The sequence below is a fragment of the Ammospiza nelsoni genome, chromosome 2 (assembly GCF_027579445.1).
Source record: "Ammospiza nelsoni isolate bAmmNel1 chromosome 2, bAmmNel1.pri, whole genome shotgun sequence".
Classification (NCBI taxonomy): Eukaryota; Metazoa; Chordata; class Aves; order Passeriformes; family Passerellidae; genus Ammospiza; species Ammospiza nelsoni.
The window spans coordinates 81264974-81287598 of NC_080634.1; the positions used below are offsets into that span (position 1 = coordinate 81264974).

Sequence of the window (22625 nt, forward strand, 5' to 3'; positions counted from 1 at the left end):
TCAAGTGTTAACACAGTCCTAGCTTCATTAGCACATACAAAGAACCTTTTGGTTTCCTTTCGGGCTGGAAAAATAGAATAAATATCCTGAGCATCAGAGATTATTGTTTTGAATATGATACTGTATTGGGATTTTTTCATTATGCTTTCTCTTCTATGTTTCCTCTCTCTAAATATACCTATAATAAAGTATTATAATTAAATGCGATCACAAATTATGTTATCTTAATAGCAGAAGCCTTTGAGGACTCCACAGGCAAGACTAACCAACACATGGCAAGCTCTCTGCACCTGCACTTGATTCAGCCGGTCAGAATTTTCCTCTATATTTTTTAAATAGTATTTTTTGTGGAACTACCCCTGCAACATTTTCAAACTCCTTGAGACTAGGTATTTATGTCAAAAATAGAGGAAATAATGGGAATGTTTCAAACAATTTATTTATTTAGTGACAGGAACATATGTAATTAGATAAGCCTAGAACCCAGACACCTTTGAAACCGCAGCTGGAGCCTACAAAACCAACCACAATTGAACTCAGCATGAGCAATGTGCAACTGCAAGATGTACATCCTACACAGACATTGAGGAATGCACACCGCCTAGGAAACAGAAGTTTGAGTTTGGTATCAAAGTGAAATATCTTGACAGTCTCAACTGTCTAAATGAGGCCAAACTACTGCATAAGTTTCTTTTGCTTTTGCCTGGCATTGAAAGTACTCCCTTTCCAGACAGTAAGGATCAAAGCTGGTATCTTACCGAAGTTTATGCAAAACAAAAAAGTGTTACAAACTGAAAACAACAATGCAGCTTACAGCTAAAAGGATTCCTAGAATTCAAAATGTTAACACAGTTACAAGGATGTATTAGATCTGTGCTCAGTGTGCCCAGCAGCAGCAGATTAACACATTAATGTGATGGCACAAAGAGAAAAGGATTCTTCTTGTGAAACCTATGAGGAAATAGTATCCAGACAACCCTTCACTGCAACTTACCCTGGGCCAAAACCTGTGCTGGAAAAGCTGGAAACATGTAGCTATACAAACTTATGTGCTTGGGAAACAATGAAATGGTGCTAATTTTTAAAGTTGCTGGCAAAAATAACTGTGTGGGAGACCTCAAATTTATCTTGCTATTATAAACCACAGGAAAATACTTTCCTTGGGCTTTTTATCAAGTTTATCAAGATTTTCAAACAAAACATTGATTTCTCTAAGATGTTTCTTCCAATGTTTCTTCTAAACCAAACCATTAAGGTTATATTCCCACCCTTAGGGGAGTCCACTCAAGATTGTGACTTCTCACCTGCAGTAAAAGCAAATTTACTCTAGAGAAGTCTGTCCATGTGCATGCACACAGCACTTTTGGCTCTATATGTGATCCCTATGGCTAACAATCATCAATATTTGGTGTCAAGAAGCTGGCTCCAACTCTATAAAGGAGGATGTGGCGTGATGTGTATCATGAAATCCAGTGTATTTCAAGGACTGTATGTTTAAAATTTGAAAGGAGGACCTGCAGTTACAAAACATGCTGAGATGGGGTTGGGTAAGGCAGGGATAATCCAGTACATCTTGTTATACAGGCACTGCATAAAAGACACTGCCTTTTTGGAGTGCCCAGTGTAACAGGACAATTTCCATGTCTGTACCCAGGGATTACCTTGGAGAAAGTTTGCTGGAAGAATGGAAGAAGAAAAGAAGTGGCAGAAGGTACTAAGCAGTATCAGAAGACCTCCGATACTGCCTGTCCATTGTTTCACTGACCACGGATAAGGATCCTAGCAGTAAAGCTTTTTCTCCTCTGTTGGTTTGAATAATACATATTTTGAAGTGCAGAAACTGAATCATGTTGCCTCTCTATATTTGGAGGAAGAACTATGAATTTTTGCTCTGTTACAGGGTTCACAAACATTTAGCTGCTGAGGGTTTTGTAAGTCATTTGCCTGCTGACTCACACAAAAAAGCCCCTCATCAAAGTCCAACTTGTTTTCTTATTGCTGCTGTGTTCTGTGGCACTCTGAAGCAGATAGAAGCACAAACACCCTGCTAGGTTAAGACCAAGAAGTTTGAATGTTGTTTTTTACAGTTGCTTTTCAGAATGAATTCACACTAATCAAATTTTCAGAGATGCTTAAACCTACAAGTCCAAATTAAGAGAAATGAAGCTGAGATGAACATGGAGCAGACCAAGGCATCCAAATGAGAAATCACACATGTTCAGAGAGAAGTTAAACATCAGACTTTAATTTCTACACCAGAACCATCCTGACCAAATGTAAAGTCCTAGGCTTTCTTTTGAGATGCAGATCCCACAGAGGAAAAAGGCTACCATGAACTAGAAGTAGCAGAGAAAAATGCTGGCAACTTACTTTTCTGTAAATTCTTTAGGGGGGTTAAAGTGTTTAGTATGTCAAGTATTTGGAGAGGCCAAGCACAAGGCCTGAAATTTGCACAGTGCCCTCTGCTTTATGTTTCTGCCAGTGATCTTGTCCTTAACCAGCACATTGCCAATCTGCAGACACATCCACCCTTCAAATGAGTGTCCCCTCCCAGCCATGTGCACAGAATCTACGCTGTGCAAAATTACAAACTCTTAGTACTCTTTTCCTTATTAGAGAATCATTTGCTCCCCATGCAAGACATACAGAGAACTAGGAAAGGCCTTTTGTAGCCAGCTGAGCATGCATGAAACAAGCAGAAAATTCAGCCTCCATTAGATCTGCCATGGGTGCTTTAGGGTGAAGAAGACAAGGACCCCATCAGTGTTCAGCGCTGCTTCTCATGTCCCAGGTCTCTATGTGATGGGGAGCTGAAGCTAAACCAGGCAGCTGTCACTGCCAGTGGCCATCATACCTGGTTAGTGTGGCACTCCTTGCTGAAGCTTAAGGTGGGCACTACATTAAATAATACACCCCAATGCTGGCTTTAAAAACACCTGAGGGACTGGACAACTGAACTAGTGCAGCATCCTTTCTTCTGAATCACACTTAATTACCACAGCTTACTGCTTTTTAAAAAAACATATATTTTACTCAGTTGTTGAAGTTTATATTTCTTAATTCTTTAAGTTATAAAAATAGCTTCAGTCTACGTTGTGGACTCGTCATTAATACATTAATAATAGATTAATGGAGAAGATATTAATTAAATATAAAAATCTAATCTTCCATCAAAACCAGTTGTCAGTAAAGCATATAGTTTTATAAAATGGCCTTTCAATATAATTTAAGCATTTTATTATGATGTTAAATTCCAGTAGAATTCAAAACATTAGTTTAAGTAAATAAGGCAGCGCACAATGAATATGTGCTTTGCACTAAGCAATCTTCTTTGGAGCAAGTTATTTTTAGCTGAAAGGTGTACCTCCCACTGTTTATTTTAAAATTAATTTGAAATGCAACTAGCTGACAGAATCAACATCTGTGAAGACGAGACAGAAATTTATGCAAATGGTGATTTTCTGAATTAATTTGTGTTATAGAAAAGACTGCCAATTTCTTTGGGTATTTATGCCCTATTACTTAATGAGCTGTTTTGATGATGGAAGTCAAACTACCTTTTTATTTATAGTGTAAGATTGGCAAAGGTTTAGTAGAATATATGAGCCAAAGTGCCATTTCTGACATCTTGTCCAACTGTTACAGAGGTGGTGCCACACAAATTACTACTTACAGTTATAATGCACTTGTCTTGTAACTGGCGCTTGCCCACAAAATTTTAGGGACCAAATTCCACTGGCCTAATTCATGGAAGCAGTTCTACAATCATAGGGATTGCTTCTGCAAATTAAGTTAATGGGATTTAGGACATTGCTGCAACATCCTCCTACCAGCAGAAACTTAGGTTTTCCTCCTGACACAGTCACAAGGACTGAGTAACACCCTAAAGAAGAGTAGCCATCCTTTAAAAATGTGGCAGTGATACTGAGATTTTAACTGAATCAGAGAGTTAAGACTGCATTGTTCATCTTTTTTTCATGGGTGTTGCTAAGGTTGAACTAATATCTCACATCATGAACTTTTTTCAAGGTCAAGACTAGGAGCCACTAGCTTTTGTGAAAACTGGGGAATTGTTGTTGGGATTAGTTGAGCCTGGCTTTCATCTTGTATTGACCCATTTAAAAGAAGGGCCGCATTCCCAACTTTGCAAATTGAGACAGAGCAGTCAGCACAAGGCTGCAAACTTCAAAAGAAACAAGGGCATGGAAGTCAGAGACACTAACAGTGTGTTTCATTCTCCATACAGTGAATTTTCTTAGCAGCCACCCTACACCTATGTGTTCTTCAGGGGGCCCCACCACCCCATCCTTCCTCATGGCTCAATATGTGGAGCCCAAGAAGACATGCAAAAATAAGAGATAGCAGATGGTTAAAAACAGTAAAGCAAACATCTATATTTTTGTACTTAGCATTAGAGAGAAAGCCAGTCCATTTGGCAAGTTGTAATGGCCAAAAGAAGGGTGAAATTAGTAGCTATGGCAACAGTGACCTTGTGCCTATTGATTTTCATCAGGAAACCATGTGAAAACATGCAATTTAGAGGCATTAGCAAAAGGAGGAGGTCTATTTGTTCCAAAACCCATACTGCGCCTTCTTATAAAGCACTTAGTTTCAAAATGATTTTAGGTTTTGTCTGTTTCAATGTAGAAAGCACTTTAATGTAGAAACTCAAAATTTAGCCTTTAGTGTCACCATTTTTGTTATCATGCTTGTCCTCCCTGTATTTTTAACTGAAAAACTCACAGCAACAGTCCTGGCTATTTAAGGTTTGCTCTTTGAGGGTAAGCTCCTTATCATTTATCTTAGCAAATTCTGGTATTGCAGACTTAACATCATCTCACATTTTATATAGCATGTCTTCAGTTATGTTTTGAAAATAATGAGAATTGTCTTATTGCAAACTGATTCAGTGATCTTTCTTCAGGGAAGAAAACTGGAGAAGTCCCAGACTTTGCTAGGAAGACAAACTCCTTCAGAGGTATGCCACCATTTCACACCATCAATCACAATTTTGAGTACAAAATGTTCACTGACTTTTAACCTAATAAGAGATGCTTTACTATAAAACTACAAAAAGAAACCACATACTGTAAATTTTACGCTTCTGAAACAAATATAACAAGGTGAATTGAATACATGAAAAAATAAAAAAGAGGGACTCATGCTTCTGGCTATCATATGAAAAAAAATATTGAAAACATTTCAATTCAGTATAGCTGTAACACTCTTCTATGGTTGTTAACAGCTCTTCTCTTTTTACAGTACTTAAGTCATAAAATAGACGGAGAAAGACGTGTCCTGTTTGTAAAAACACTGTATAATTTGTTGGCAAAAATATTTTCTCACTCTTTAATCATGTATTTAGTATTTACATATTCCTGTTAAAATTCAATATGCTAGAGGCCTTTATTGAAGCTTAAATGGCAGCAGACTAAAATGCTCAAAATAATCCAAAACTTTACTAATATATTGATATAAATTGGCCATTTTGCATTGCAAGTGGATCTTTCTCAGGTACTTATATCAATTTATCTAGTCAAAATGTAAAGATGATGGCAATCCTGTCTTATTTTGATCATACTGCAATTATTCTTTCAGGACTTTCACTGACATTTTGCATAAATAATAAAATAATTCAAGAACAAAATTCCATGGTAATTTGAAACCTGCAGTTTTTTTCAGAAGTTGTACATGGGAACTGAGAATAGAATATGGTGGTAATATCACCTGAGTTAGAGACCTGACTTAATTAGGAAAGCTTAAGTTTTATTTTATTTTATTTTTCTTCAGCATTTAATGAATGATACTGAATATCTAATTCTAGTGGCTGCTTTTCTAAGCATGTTTTCCAAAATAGAAAGCATGGTGTTGCATTATTCCCTGTGGGTAGGCATTTTTTGTTCCACATTGGATGGCCAGCTTCCCATAGATCAAGTTCAGCTTGATAATTACAAATTGTTGTTTAGCCATTTTGTTCACTAAATACATAACCCTTGAGGCTGCCTTCTTCATTGTTATTTAATTGTTCCAAGCAATGCACTTCCACTAAAATAGATACATTGGATAACCAAACTGGAATGACAGAAACAAATAAATTGTTACTGGAATCAATCCATGTACACCCAGTCTAATCCAGTATTAAAGAAATTGCACTATTTTCATTCAGAACAGTGTGCTTCAACAAATACATTAGCTTCAATTTCCACTGATTTTCAATGTTCTGTTCTGAATTAATGTAATGCCCATAAATATCCATTATTTATACCCAAAAGGCAAACACTTACTTTGTCAATGCAGGCAGGTTTTATAACCCTGTGTAAAACAAGCATTCTTGTACAAATCAAGAACGACCACTTTAATAATAGGAAGATATAAATCATGTGTATGCATGTTTTATATAAATTCTTGGCTATATTCATGCCTGTGGACATCAATTCTCTTCCTGTTACATGACAGAGTCCTGTTAAGCTCTATGCTGTGCTGTGTCATAATCACAGTGCATGGGCAAAATTTCTCTGTGTTCCCTTGACAGCAGAAATAGAATACACATCGCAAGGAAACATGGTTTTCACTACAGAAGGACTACAGGGCGACTATTACACCTAGAAAATACAATTTTTAAAAACCTATATGTATGGAGATAAACTGCTTCATGTTTCTCAGAAGGAAAGGAAGACTGCTAATATAATAAGAAATATGATAGAGTCTGTCCAGGTTTGGGCAGAGATAGAACTAATTTTCTTCCTGGTAGCTGGCACAGTGCTATATTTTGGATTTAAGATGAGAATGATGCTGATAACACCCTGATGTTTTAGCTGGTGCTGCGCAGTGCTTGCACAGTGTCAGGGCCTTTCCTGCCTCTCACCTTGCCAGTGAACCAGCTGAGGTTGTTATGAGGGGTAGGACAGGTGACTCCAAATGACCAAAGGGATATCCCATCACATATGGCACCATGGTCACCATATAAACTAGGGGAAAGCTGGTTATGGGCTGCAGACTGGAAGCTGGCTGAGCATCAGCCAACATATACTGAGCAACGGCACTGTGAGCCACTGATTTTGTATATTCGTGTATCATTATTGTCTCCCCTTCCATTTCTGTCCTACCAAAATTTCTTTATCTCAGCCCACAAATTTTACTTTTCCCCCCCCCGCAATTCTCTCCTCTATCCCACTGCAGGGGGATGATTGAACAAGTGGCTATGGAATGTTTAACTCTACTGGCCAGGTTAAACTCAACAGAATCACAGAATCATTAGGATGGAAAGGACCTTTAAGATCACTGAGTCCAATCATTTACCAAACACTGCCAAGTCTGCCATCAATTGGTAAAAAAATATCTTACAATATTTTTCTTATCGAAAATATGATAAGAAAATAGTGACATCCAATGAGTAATCAGTGCTTTTTATACTTGCCCTTGGGAAGGTTGTAAATCTATCCAGTTCTTCCACAAAGCAAAACATCTGTAAACTGATTGCTGACATTACAATTAAAAGGCTGGCAGTAAATACCACCAAACTTCCAAGTTTTTTTCCTGGTCCAAAGATCTTATACACAAAATCCTCCAAAGCAGGAGAAATCTTTATAAGCCGAACTACTCTAAGAACCTGCAAAAAAAGAGAAAAATGCAACTGTATCAATTATTTATCACATTAATCAAAAAATTTCAAAATATTAGACATTCATGGCCAAAAAGGGACCTGAAGCCTCGTAGACCAATAAAATCAAGTTGCCACCACTTGCAATAGAAGACAAATTGTGTGTTAGGTTAAAACCACAAAACCAGGAACATAAGCAGCATTGAGGCATACAGGCATGGGATGATTGTACAGGCATGGGAGGAGCCCAGGGGTCTCCAAGGCTGCAGTCAACTCAGTGATCATGAAGTCATTACAGACATGCAATTGGGTGAAGCTGGTTTTGGGGGTAACAATGGGAACAAAGACATAGACAAAACACACCACAAGTATTAAATATGAATGTAATGTGAAATTAGAGACCAAAGGAGGTTTACAGTGTGTTACCAAACATAAGAATGCCTCCAGGTAGGAGTCAAAGTGCATCAGTCTAGATTTAACAACTAAGAATCTACTGAAGTGCAAGGTAAATGGCTCCAGTTTGATTATCATCACTGTTAAAATTTCATTCTTATATGAAAAGGATAGGGTCTTGAACAGTCTTTGACAAAAGCTCTACTTTGAGCAGTGGGCTCAATGAAATGGCTTTGAAAGGCCGCTTCTAACTTAGATTTCTCTGATTTTATGATGTTTGCTATATCAGGTTACATATTCACATAAAGAACTGCCAAGTCTTCTTCCCCACATCATGTTTCCGTTTCACTGACCTGAAGCAAAATTGTTTCGCATTACGTACTATATAACCTAGTAAACTTGGTAATGAGCATATTTTGCTATTTCATATTATACATAACATGGGAAATTTTGGGTCGTGTTTCTCAGTATGAAAGAAAGTCAGCCTCTCAGAACAGCATTGTTTGCCCCTGACATATCTGACACTTCTCAGTGCTGGCAGCAAAACTTTGATCTTGTGTGGAACTCCTGACCCATTCACTGCTGAGTCTACTTTGAAAGAGCTGCTGACAACTCTGATTCTCCTGTTTCTGCCATTGATGTTGACTTGTGACAAGAACATCAGTATCAACAACAGGCAGTGGCAGCAACGTTAGTTGCTCAAGACAACATATGGGGCAACTGAGATTCTGCAGTTCTTAGGAAGAAAAAGGGTCTCTATTTCAAGGTATCACAAGAATCATATTGAAATGAAAAGTAGGAATTACAGTGTAATTAGTGTCTGACCTTAAGTACAAATCAAATACAATTACCATGCTGTTTTTGGAAAGAAAATAAGTGTGACAGAAGTTGTTCATACAGTGAGCTCACTGTAGTCCTGTAGCTTGCTAATAGTGCACACCTTTGGATTTCACATGAAGCTTATCTCCCTACCTATTTGTAAGGTATGCACAATATGCTTGTCATCTAGATTTAACTACCAAAGAAAGGGGTGGGGGGAGACAAAGAGAGAGTCAACTCAAGAGACACACTTATTCCAAACATACCAGAGCCCTCATGTGAGATGGGATAAGCATCCACTGTCTTCAGTGGCAAAAAAGACTCCTAGATTCAGAGGTTACACTAGACAGCTTAACTTTCACAACATCAGCACAAGGTGAGATAAAGTCCTTTCTTTCATATTGGTACCACGACTATATTGCATATAATCTGAGTACATGAAACTGACTACCAAGACAGATAGTGAGATGAGTGAGTTTCCAGGTACTATTAAAATGCAAACGTGGTGCCTTCTTACTTACAAGCTGTAAATGTTAGCTCTGTTCCCATCAATACTAGTTTCAACATAGACCCCAGTGGGAAGAAGATTTCATACTAGTTGGCATTCTGAGTGGTGTTTTAGATAAACTCAATTATTTGCCTTACTTTTTTCCCTTTTCTTTGGGGAACTTCAATTGACCTTTAAGCCACACACTAATCTTATTGATACTATTTGGTTTCTTCATTTATTTTCATTAGGCAACAAACTGAATCTAGCAAAAGTACATTCTAATGAATTTATGCATTTTGTGTAATTGGATTGCAAATTGTATTATATTTAGGAGCCGTAGAAGATGCATTATTTGGATTAAATATAAAAAATATATTAAAAACAAATCAAAATTAATAATACAAAGAAGGAACCACAGCTCTCTTACAAATAATGTCTGCATCTCCTGCAAAGGATGACAGTTATTCAGAAAATGACTCAGCAGTATTTTCCCCAAGCACAAATACAATACCATCTCTTTAGTCCAGTATAGGTTAAATTCTGTTTAAACATATCCCTTTTATGCTGGTTCATTACAGATATCTGCAACAATATGCAAAATCTGTTATTTCTTCACTAATTTTATGTCCTACAGATATAGCTAGATAACAGTCCTTTGCTGTAGTCTTTCACAGAGGGCTCTGCAAAGCATCTTGAATGAATGCACAGTGAATGCAAGGAAGACAGGTGGGAGGGTGGACAGTAGCCAATGTAGTAAAGACTGAGTGATGTGTTGGCAAAAGGTAATGATATAGACCAATGAATAATGCAAACTGAAATGTATGGAAGACAACCCAAACAATAATTCTTGCTTGCTATCCTGGAATGTGTCAAGAAGGACTTCTGTTTTCAGTAATCTGTTTTGTTGGCTGACAAGGAACACATTTACGCTGTCATCACAAATACCTAAATGCCTGGAAATCTGCCTAACATTAAGATGTATTCATGTGAAAAAGGCATTTTGACCTTGGTTGATTTGAAAATGTGCTATCTAACTTGCCCAGAACTTAACTGTGGAGGAGTATGGCATGTACCTTACACGACTGACTTCAAAGGTATTCTGCAACCTTCTAATTATTCACCTCCTAGGTGATTGGACTGCAAATACAACCCAAATCTTTCAGTGTACCAGGTGTTTCTGTTTGTAAAATGTATGTCTTTCATATATTTTGGAAAAAAAAAAATCACATCCTGAAATTATCTGTCATAAAAGCTAGCACGGTTTAATTAAAAAAAACAAACATCACCACCATCACTTCTCCACTAAACTAATTCAATCCATTAAAAAGAAAATACTTATTATTTTATTAGCAGCATCTGCCTACATTTTAATCATACTTTCAATCCCATGAGTTAGTGATGATGTCATCCATTTAGTCCAATATTCATAATATATGCTGAAAACTCTTACAAAGAAACGACCAGTCATAAGCAGACTACATCCTATTAAATATGAACCAATTATTAACTAAATTGCTGACTGGTTTAACTGAGAGCTCCCAGCTACGCTCCCTGTGCTGTGCAAGTGCTTACTCCTGACATATCATCCTTCCTTGCACTTTAGATGCATCATGCTGCATAGAGTAACAACATTCTACATATTTGGACAGCAAAATCAAAGCTATAATGGCTTAAAAGGCTTCAAATTATATCAGGTGAAAACAAAATAGATTTTTTCATCCTGAAAGCTTTCTTGAGAAGGTTTGCAGAACCATTTAGAAAAAATAGAGGATGACATTTGCAGAAATCTGAAAAGGCCTTTATGTTTCAACCCACACTTGGGGAGACTGCTTCCCCCATGCTGTATTCATGTTGACAATATGTGTCACTATAACATTTATTGACAGAACACTGTCTGATGATTTATTATTTTCCCCTATTGAGTATTATTCACCATGCCAACCCATTGCTGAATAACGGGCAGATATAAATCCTTTAATATTTATATCCTTAAAAAACCCCTTTCTTTTGCACTCTGGAACATAACTCATAATGAATCCCAGTGCTTTCTCTCAAAACTGGATCAACCCTAAGCACTTGAAGAAGGATGAATGGGGAATTGGTTGGGCTGGCTGACAAGAAGAATCAGTCAGAATGATAAGTCAGAATTAATCAGTCTTTTTTTGTCTCTCTTTCCTGCTCTTCCCCCAAGTGAAAATGCAAGAAGAGCCTCACACTCCATCTAGATACGGAATGGCTGGAGAGCTAAAAAACCCAAGTCTAGGATGATTCTGAAGAAATTTTCTCAGAAGACTCACAGTAATTTATCTTAGCATGTGACTGCCACAGAGATGAAGATTTGGAGAAACAACAGCAAGTGAATTGAGGCCGCAGGGAGAGCAGCCAGGAAAGTAGTGGTGGACACAATAGGAGTGTGATGTTGTAAACAGCTGTGTCCTAGGTCAAGGCTCAGTGAATAACAACTCAGAAACAAACCAGAACTTATGAACAGTGCAGCTCAGATAAGAAATGGGAGTTACTGATAACAGAAAGGAATTCTCAGCAAAGTTAGAAAAAATGCTATTTTTCTAAATCCACCCAATGAACATAGTTAAAACCAGAGATTTTTTTTATTTTAAAGTCATTCTCAAAATGATTCAATACTGTGAGGAAATTTAAATTTGTGTGAAATGTGGATGGGTAACATTTTAATTTGGTATATAGGATAAAAAGTAAAAGTAGCTGATCATACCTGAAAATATGTAAATTGAGAGTGATAGAGGTCTGGATAAATATGGAGAGTGGTTCCAATTACAAGCAGCAACTCAAACTTGTGAAGAGATGAGCTGATGTATCCTGTGAAGCCCAAACACCAGATCTTCAGAAGAGCTTCTAAATCAAACAGAACTGTAAAAGCAACCTAGATGGATATATAAAATAAGAAAGATGCAATAAAAAAACTGAGTTAAATTAGAAGTTTCTATGTCATGATGTCTATCAGGGCTTTGTATGGCAAAAATAAAGATCATAATATTTAATAAAACCAACCATATTCTAAACAGAATAAACAATAATAGATTTCACTTCATAGAATTTTATACACTCAACACAGACAGGTAGATTTCATGATTTGGAAAGCATGAAGATCATCCAGATGATCTTTCACTTTATATATACAAAAAAAGAAAATATGATAACATGAATTTTTCAAAATATGAATCAATACGTATGAGATTTCAGAAGAATTTCAAGAGATCTAAGAGAGACACCAAAGTTTGGAAATTGCTACTGCAATTTTCTGAAACATCCATAGTAATATGACAACCAAAACAGGTAGAAAAGAGGTAATGGTTTTTAAGGATCCAAAACAAATTTTGGAGAGGAAATTCAAAGTCAGTCCAGAATTAGTTAATTTTCATAATGATGTTAAAGAACTTGGACATGGTGGCAAGTTACAGGGGAAGAAATCTACTTGTAGGGAATGACTTTGGGATTCTTCCAGAGGCCTTTCTTGAAATATTTGCACAGTAAAATGCATAATGTTCAGTTTGAACAAAAGCATAGGTGTACATTTTCAAGATTTATTTTCTCTTACTTCTCTCACAACCAAAAATCCTTCTGGCTAGGCACACTTCCTCATCTGCCTTCTTATTTTACCACTGTATATACTCTGAGATGCTCTCTTCCACAATTTCCAACAGCCAGAATATGCAATGGAAATGCTTTTCCGTGACTCAGAAATGTTCCTCTCTGACCCTTTACACACATTGAGGTTTAAAAGAGACCCTAAAATAACACTAGCTCATATCTAATTGCCACTAATACTTCCAAAGTGCAGTAGAAATAAAGAAAATATAACTTAAATTTCCTTTGAGGACAAGCATTATAAGTCTGTTAAGATGAACGACAAATTGACTGTGGGGCATGAGCTCTACTGAATTTGGCAAGGGATAAAAACGTTAGAGACTAAGATTTTAATCCTGACCCTGACAATGAAAATCTCTGGGATGCTGCCTTAAAAATTTAAATTGTGCAGTCCATCAAAAATATATTTATCAACACGAAAGTGGGAGGTTGTGAGATAGCTAAATAAAATTTCATGTATTTTATGTGCACAGGACTGTCACCAGCAGGAGTGGAGATGGAAATTAAACACTGAAGTTTATGCCAGAGAGTGTAGGGACACATTTATGCGTTTATCCTCAAATGGATCTTGCCAGTTTTACAGCCTGTGTTCTGGGATCTCAAAGAGCTCTAGGAGAGCAATGAGCCAGGTTTGGAGAGACTATTCCTTTACATGAAAATCTCTAAGACACAAGAAAAATGTTTTAGCAAAAAAAAACTTAAAAGTAAAGCTCACTTTTAATGACACAACATCTAACTGAGTCCTAAAATAAGAAGGCGGCCATTGAATTAGGCAAAATGGAACAGTGGTTAGAAAACAGCTGGGATTCAACTCAGAGCAGGTGGAATAACAATGTCATTTAAATACACACATGCAAACTTCAGAGCACATAGGCTTCCTATTAGAACAAGACTTACAAATATGATGTTAAGTGTATTTTAATTTATTCTAAAAATGTGTGGGCAGGATAATTTGCATTTCACATACTTGTCAAATGAATTCAAACCACTGGCATTTAAAAATGTATCAAATGGTTTGCATAACATCTGATTACATTTATACACCTGTCTTCCTGCTGACAGAGCTTGTATTTTTTTCCTTCCTTATAATTAATTACAGGAGAAGATTCAGAATATCTGAGTAGAACTTTTTGTTAGGTGTGAAATGAAATACAATTTTATAGTATTTTAAAAGCTGGAATAATTCCTTTCATTGCTGTGGAGAGAAGGCAAAAGCAAACTCAGAAGCCAGAGCAGAAAACACAGGTGTAACACATAAGCAGTTACCAAGCAGTCACCCTCCATTCACTATGTTGCCAATTCTGCTTTGGGGAGGCCAAAGAGGAGCTAACAGAAATGAGCCATTTCCCTGATAGTCATGTCCCTTTTGGTCACCTGGAAGCTTTATGGTATTAATTCCACTGTCACCAACATTACCTTTTGCTAGTAGCCACTCAACACCTTTTTTTGGCAGAGGCAGAGCTCACTATCAGTCAGCATCCAACCGCGACAAACTCATTTACTGCGTCTTACTTGAAAGGTTATCAAGCTGCCAGGAAAGATAAGAATTCTTCCAAGAAGGATCAGTGGGATTAAGGGCACAGACCTCTAACGCTTCCCTCACGACTAGATCAGACAGAGCATTCAATCCTTCCTTCATCTAGGACAGGGCAAAGGCTCCCAAAGGCAGCAGTGCAAGGGGACAGGTTACAAAAGGAATCTAGGAGAAACTATAAAGGAGCACCTGATTTTGAATTCTGGTATTCAGACAGTATTTGTAGAAATTGTATGCAACTCAAATTAGACAGCTAGTATGTAACATGATAATGGAAGAACCATATAAAAACCAATATACATCACTCTTCTGTCTATGTATTTTGCACCTAAATTCAGCATTCTCATTAAAAATTAGTGTGTTTGAAGCTCTACTCTTTCCAGGATACTGCACTGGGGTTTTGAGTCATCCTGTTAAAATTTTGATTAATCTGCAGGACTGGTGCATACAAGTTGAAATGCCTGCCAGAACCTCTTATTTGCTACTGGGTATACAAAATTATGCAAACAATGGGACCTGGGTATAGATTAACTCCTTTTATCTTCTTGTTTAGCCTTTCCTTCATAAGTTTGTTTTTCCTTTCCAACAATGAAAATAGGTTTCCTTTATTGGTATGGGGCATCTCAATACATTAATTTAGATTTGCCCACTGAGTTTAAGTGGATGAACTTCTGCAATTCTAGGCCACTACAACCTGTGATACACAGGATGAACCAAGTGAGATATTTTATTAGACATGTCTTCTCCTAAAGCCAGCAGCTTCCAAGACAACTTCTGGAAAACGTATCAGAAAGCCAGATATGCTTGCTGTAGTCTATCTGGCTATTTCCTTTAGCAAAGTGAATCCTCACTGCTGTTGGCTGCTCAAGTCAGCTCCCACTGAAGGGAAAGCTTTCTGTAGACTACTCTAATGGAAAAGGCAGAGCAACAGCAGTGTATCCTGCTCCAACTAGTCTTCACCAAGAAAACAAACACTGTAGAATAATCTGCATTGCCTGAGTATTCAGCTTCCTCAAGGCTCTTAAAAATATTTCCTTTGTACACTCTTTGTGCTACAAAAAACAAGTTTCACAACAACCAAATAGGAAACGACACCAGCTTATTGATTTTTTCTCTCTCTTGGGATTTTTTATTCTTCTGCTCTTCTGATACTTTGTTCCTCCTTCCATAACATACTAGGGTTTTGTTAGTTTGATTTTTATAGTGCCTCTAGTAAAAGCATCGTGGGATTTAAAAAATGAAAAATAAAACCAGGAAATCCAATAAATGGACATAAGAAATGCTTTACAAATAAAAAAAAATCCCACCTTTCTCTATCTCAGAATATTTTACCTCATATACCTGGAAATGTAAAAAGCCAAACAAATGATTTTTCTGACAACCTTTTCACTAAGAAATCAATTATCTAAGCTATGCAGAAAGAGAAAAATGTATTGTTAGAGAAAACTGGGCATTGCTTATAGGACAGACACAGACAATCTACACTATAGACTCACCTTGAATAAACCCTGGTAAGTATTTCTACTGAAAAAAAAAAAAACCTGAAAACTTTATACTTGAAATGTTGAAGAGATTGTTTCTAGCACTGATTAATAAAAGCATAATTATACTATATATTCAGAGCCAAAATAGAAATATGACATGCAATGTTCCCTATTTTGAATATAAATAGAATTAATGTTATTTTGTTAAGAATCCAGGCTCTACTTGCTGTATCCTGGGCACAAAGCAAAAATGCCTGCTGTAAAGAGTTCATGGTCTCAGGCTTTAATGTTGACTTAATTATTTGTTTCCAGCCAAGGATATTGTTCCAGATTTGCCTGTGTTAGAGTTAATTTTCCCCATCATAGTTTGCATGGTGCTATTTTGGATTTGTGCCCGACACAGTGCTGGTAACACAGGGATGTTTCAGCTGTTGCTGAGCAGTGCTCGCGTGAAGTCAAGGCTTTCTCTGCCTCTCACCCCACCAGTGATCAGGCTGGGCATGCACAAGGAGCTGGGAGGTGGGGACACAGCCAGGACAGATGATCCCAACTGAACACAGGGATATCCTATGCCACAGGGCATCGTGCCCAGCATATAAGGCTGGAGGAAGCAGAAGGAAGGAGGGGCATATTTAAAGTGATGCTGTTTGTCTTCCCAAGGTACTGTTATGGCCGATGCAGTCTGGCTTTCCTGGAGATGGTTTCGCTGCTTATGGGAAGTGGTGAATGAATCCCTTGCTTGTATTTGCTTGTGCGTATGACTTTTGCTTTACCTATTAAACTGTTTTTTATCTCAACCCATGAGTTGTCTCACCTTTACTATGACCATTCTCTGCCCCGTCCCACTGCGGCAGAGTGAACAAGAGGATGCATGGGGCCGAGCTGCTGGCTGGGGTTAAACTATGATGGAGATGAAAATGAGTTTCCCTCAGTTCTACTCTAAGATTGTGGAGTGTTTTACAACAACTCAGCATTTGCTGGTTTTATTCCAATGTCTTATGTTCAAGATAATTTTCATGTTCATGTTGTTTTTCAAATAGTCTTAGAACCTGAGATAAAGACAATACATTTCACAATTATTCTTGTAATTGTTGTCCGTGTCAACATTGACTCAATATTCATACAAAATCCAGCAATCCCCAGCATCATGAGAGACAATGAAGAATGATGCAGCACTGCTGTCTTTATAATCTGCACTTTTTAAAATGTTTGTACTCTGCTGCTGTTTCTAACAGGTTTTTTTGCTCTCATTTCTGTCCTAGAACTGGTGAACTCTCAGCTTCATACAATTTTAAGAGATCAAATACAAATTCTAAAACTAAGATAAAAATATGTATCAATTCAATCTTCCTTAAAAAAGGAGATTCATAAAGCATTGTACTGTTATGGACTAAAGGGCTTAAAGCTGGGCATGTGAGTCGGAATATAAAAAATATTTAGACATAGAAAACTACACAACAACCACAACCAGAGAAACAAAAAAGAATATTCTGCTATCATTCACTCTAGCCTAAGAGTGACCCCTCTGGCTCCAAAGGACTGTGTAACTATTGAAGCCAGGGAAAGTGCAGTAAGCATGAAGGAGAAATGTGCCCAATCCAGGCAAGGTTCTAGGATGTCTAGTGCATGCTCTACAGTGAGATCCTTGATCAGCTAATGACTCAAGCAGGCTCCCTGTCAGAATGTCACTTGTAGCTAAACTTAACTGGTTCAGGAGCACTTAACAGACTCCTCCTTTGCAAAATTCATGACTGCATAAATGGGTATTTTGGTGGTGTACTCTTGTGATGGCTGAAGCCAGACTATTTGTAACACTATTTTGGTTATGCTAAGGGACTTTCTGGCAGCTAAGTATATAATCTTTATATAAATAAAGATTATTTAGGAAGAAGTTCTATATTATATTTTTAAATACAATGTTTTGTGATCTTTTTAAAGTTAAATTCTTCTGACTGTTACACTCCTGCAAGAAAAAGACAGCAACTCAGCAGCCATGCATTGCCAGCAGATGTTACCCTTAAGCCTCAGCTCACTACCACTAACATTTTGTTTGAGGAAATTACCTTTCAAAAGGTTGTAAGATAGGGCTGTCAGCCACTGTCAGACAGAGGAAGTTGAAAAACTGAGCAAAGTATTCTTGGAATGCTTGAGGGAATAAAAAATTACACACTAAAATGTTCTTGACAATCACATTTTTTACTTTAGCTTATCTTGAAAATTACCCAGATAGTCGTTTTACCATACTCACCTCAGCAAGGTAAAATTCATCATATTGTCTCTTGAAATTTTCTCCTTTATAGTAGTTGCTAGCAGCAACAATCACATCGACAGCAACCATGCTTAGTATGAACATATGAAACACAGATGACCTCATCATTTTCTACAAAAGAAAAAGTAAATGTTATCATCAAAAGGAGTCAAACCAGGTGCATTTTAAAGTTATATTAGATTGTCAAAACATAGTCAGCTAAAATAATATCTTATTCCAAAGCTTCTTTATATGATTTTAATGTTTTAAGCTTTAAAATATGTTTTAATATATTGCTTCAACTGGTTTACATGTGTAGGTTTTGAGACTTTTTGGTACTTCTTAATTTCTCTTTGCCAACTGACTTCTTACTGAAGGTTTATAATTTAATATGATATTCATTACTTCAGTATGTTCTAAAGCATTAAGAGCACATCTATCTAGTCATTTGGCCTTGTTCAATACTCCTGCATTATGATTTATTCATGTAAATCTCAATGACTTATTGTTCAGGAAAAAGTTACATCAATTTCTATCTTGTGCACTGCTTTTGCTCAAGAAACATGTTTTATGGGATTCACCTGATGTCAAACTATTGCCTAAATGAATAAAACACATCTACATACAGTAGATATACACATCCGAGCCTATGAGCTATGAAGTACTCACAGATAATTCACATATATGTGTACTTAATGCTTCGTGTCACTGCTGCTGCAGGCACAGAGGAGAGAAGAGAGAGAGGCACAGAGCAGTGTCCAGGAGTTTACATCTGTGAGATGCTAAAACATTACTGATATGCAGAAGTTCAAAGAAGTAACTTCTAAGCACTGATCACAAAGACCATGAATTTATGATTTACCCTAAAAGCCTAACCACTTCCCTCACTGGGTCAGCCACAGTAGAAGCTAGAGTCAAACACAGAATATACTGTTATTAAACATACTGTTCTGTTCAAAACAGAACATACTGTTATTTTACATTAAAAAATATTCACTAATATTGATATTGTTTTAAACATTTCCAATAATAATACAGTTCAGGTTTTCAATACGAGTAAGTTATGTACCATTATGGTTCCTTATATTTGTGTGTAACTGGTACTTACAGTGGAAAAGGCCATTTTAATTTGTTCCTAAGTTTATATATAGAATGCCTAACAAAATTTCAGGGAAAAGAGAACTAAAAATTTAGAAGAACTCTGCCTCCTTTCATCTTTTCCCTAAAAAGGTACTGATTTATGTACACATAATCACATAATTATTTATGTTGGAAGAGACTCGAGATCTAGTCTGGTGCTGCCTGCTTAAGCCCAGTCAGCTAGAACAGGTATTCCAGAACTTTGTTTAGTTAGTGTTTGAGTATCTTGCAGGATGAAGGCTCTGCAACCCATCTGTGCAATCTGTTCCACTGTTTGACCACCTTCACAATGGAAGAGTATTTTGTTTTGTTCAGCTGTTCCTGATGGCTCCAGACTTTCTCCCAAAACTCAGGGGCTTGAGATTCCTGAGGGTAAGTCTAACCTATCAAGATGGGTGAAAAAGGCCTCAACCATTTCTATGCCACTGCCTTGCCTTGCAAGGTCTCCTAATCCGTTCAACAGCAGGCTCACATTTTTCTAGTTTTCCTTTTGCTTCTCTTATATGTAGAAGCCCTTCTTGTTGCCTTCCATGTCATGGCAGATTCAATCCTGTAACTCCACTCTCAGACAGGGTATTTGTACTCCTCCTGGGCCACTTGGCCCTGATTCCATCTCATGTATGCTTCCTTTTCAATTCTGAGTTTTGTCCAGAGCTACTGGTTCAATTATGTGGACCTCCTATCTTGTTTGTTTGATTTCCTGCACTTGGAAGGAGAACATTTTTTAACTTGAAGGAGGAAGGTCCTTGAAAATCAACCAATTCTTCTGGAACCTATAATATCTATGACTGTGTCCTATGGGATTCTTCCAAGCAGACACCTGAACATGAACAATCTGAACACCAGGGTTGTGGTCCTATCTTTTGGCTTTGTTCCTTCTTTGCAGGTTCCTGAACTCCACATTCTCATGGTCATTGCAGAAAAGACTGCTCCTGAATCTCACAACCTGACCAATTTCTCCTTCCTGGCTAGTATGATAAGCCTCCAGAACACCTGATCTCATCAGAACACATTTTAAGAAGTTACCACCCCTACAATGCAGAAAGCTAAACTGTTTTCTGCTGTATCGTCCTTCTGGCAGAGTAATTACACTGCCTCAGGAGAACTGAGGCTTGTGAATGTGAAACTCATAGAATCATGGAACACTTTAGGTTGAAAGAAATCTCAAAGATCGTCTACTTCAGAAGGACACAAAATTTAAGAAACACATATTTTTACATTGTAAGATATATTAACACATTAGGAAATTCATATATAGAGTTGTAAAACACTGTCTCAGTCTTTAATGAGCTGAGATTCTTATATTCATGAATAGTCAGCATTAACATTTTGTGTGAAACCTTGCCTGAAGCTCAGTCTTAACCAAGCTACTCTTTATACAGGATTGTTGTGTGCTTCTTTTTTGATGAAACTAGAACATAATTTAGGATGTATGAGAGGCTGCAAGGACTAGTACTTGTTCAGCTTTTAGCAAAGCCTTGTGCCTGTCTACTGAAGAATTCATCCCCTCTTGAATTCCACTAGAGTTTAAGATAGCTTGTTTAAAAAGCTGAATGGAGACCACGCACATATTTGCAAGCACACAAGCTGATAGAATTGCCTCTTGTCTCTTAATATCTCAATTTTTTGTGTGAATTACAGATAGCACTGCAGACAGAAGACAGCTCAAACCTTTCTTATACAAGCTGGCTTCCTTTTGACCCTAGTGACATAAAATGGTTGTATATTCTATTCTAGAAAGGGAGGTTCAGGAGAGAAGCTTTACATTTAGAAATGTAAAGACCTGTGCTTTAGGTCTTTACATTTAGAAATGTAAAGACCTAAAGCACAGGTAAGTCACCAAAATAGTGGCTAAATAAGCTCTTGCTTTTATTTTTAATCCACAAGGCAAGCTATAAGAATACAATAATTAAAGGTAGGGCTGCTGGCATCAATCATGCATTTTTTTCAGGGGTATGATTCAAAACAGGTGTCATTCTACCCTTTACATTTCCATTTCACACAAATTCTAACCAGATAGTTAGTCTCTCTGCATATTTTACACTGTATTTTTAATGGTGTCAAAATTTCCATCATAATAATGAAGTATTCTGTCTCAATTGTGAAAGTACTTGCTAAAAGAAACTAGCAAGTGAGGTTGCAAAAGCCACTTTTATCTCCCTTCACAGGGAAGCAAAATAGTAATACAGGAAAAATAAAAATGCATAAATTGTCTTGATATACATGTACATATACGCACACTTTGTCATGTTCATGTCCTCAAGTGACATAGCCACATGTGTTTTAAAAATTCCAGGGATGGTGACTCCACCACTTCCCTGAGTGGTCTATTCCAATGTTTGACAGCCCTTTCCATTAAGAAATTTCTTCTAATAGCTAATGTAAACCTCCTATGGTGCAACTTGAAGTCATTTCCTTTCATCCTGTCACTTGTTACAAGGAGAAGAGATTGACCCCCACCTTACTAAAACCTCATTACATATAGTTATAGAGAGGAATAAGGTCCTCCCTGAGCCTCCAGGCTAAACATCCCCAGCTCCCTCAGCCACTCCTCATAAGACTTGTGCTCCAGCCCATTCACCAGGATTCTTGCCCTTCTCTGGACTCCCTGCAGCACCTTTTATTTTTCAGTAAGACTCAATAAAGCTTGTTGTCAAGGTTGCCTTCCCAATTAAACTGAAAGGAAACTATTTAGCTAACAGAAAGTATTACACTGGCATAAGATGATTCAACATTAAGATAATAAGGAAAGAGGCTCAGACAGGACTCAAGCCAGGCAAAGGCAATGCAAAGGCAGGAACAGCTGGCTGAGGCAACAAATTAAGAGATAGCTGTGGTGAGGAACAATAAAAGCACCTAGGTGCTGGTAGAGAGACAGAGAGCACACAGAGCCAGCAAAGTGGAGGCATCTGAACAAACACCTCCGCCACACACACAGCAAAAATGCTATGCTGAGGAGATTAAAAAAAAAATCATTATTTTTACATCCCAGGACAAAGCCAGTTCATGGGGTCCAGACTGGTACCTGTGTTTCTTGTTGTTTTCCTACGTCATGTCAGACTCTAGCTGCTCACTTGTCACGAATGCTGTGCACGATAAGCAGCTTTCCTGCTGGCTTCTCACACAGCTTGCTGTATCTTTAGGAGATCAATCACAGTGCTCTAACCCACACACCTACCGTGCCCAGCTTTCCCCCTACTCTAATCTGCCTTAGTTTGTTCTTTCTGCATCACAGAATTTTAATTTGTGTTTGCAGCCTTAAAACACTTCAGATACACCTCTGCTTCTATGTA

At 37.4% G+C, this 22625-nt stretch overlaps 1 protein-coding gene across 3 annotated transcripts in view; it reads right to left on the reverse strand.

Moving 5' to 3' along the window:
* The window catches only part of NALCN (sodium leak channel, non-selective), a 222706-nt gene that overhangs the window by 88425 nt on the left and 111656 nt on the right, over positions 1-22625 (reverse strand). For all 3 annotated transcript variants that reach the window (XM_059493793.1, XM_059493794.1, XM_059493792.1), the window contains 3 exons: positions 18193-18324; positions 12034-12201; positions 7418-7609 (listed from right to left, as the gene is read on the reverse strand). In XM_059493793.1, coding sequence (XP_059349776.1) covers positions 7418-7609; positions 12034-12201; positions 18193-18324 — 492 coding nt within the window. The remainder of the gene's footprint in view (positions 1-7417; positions 7610-12033; positions 12202-18192; positions 18325-22625) is intronic.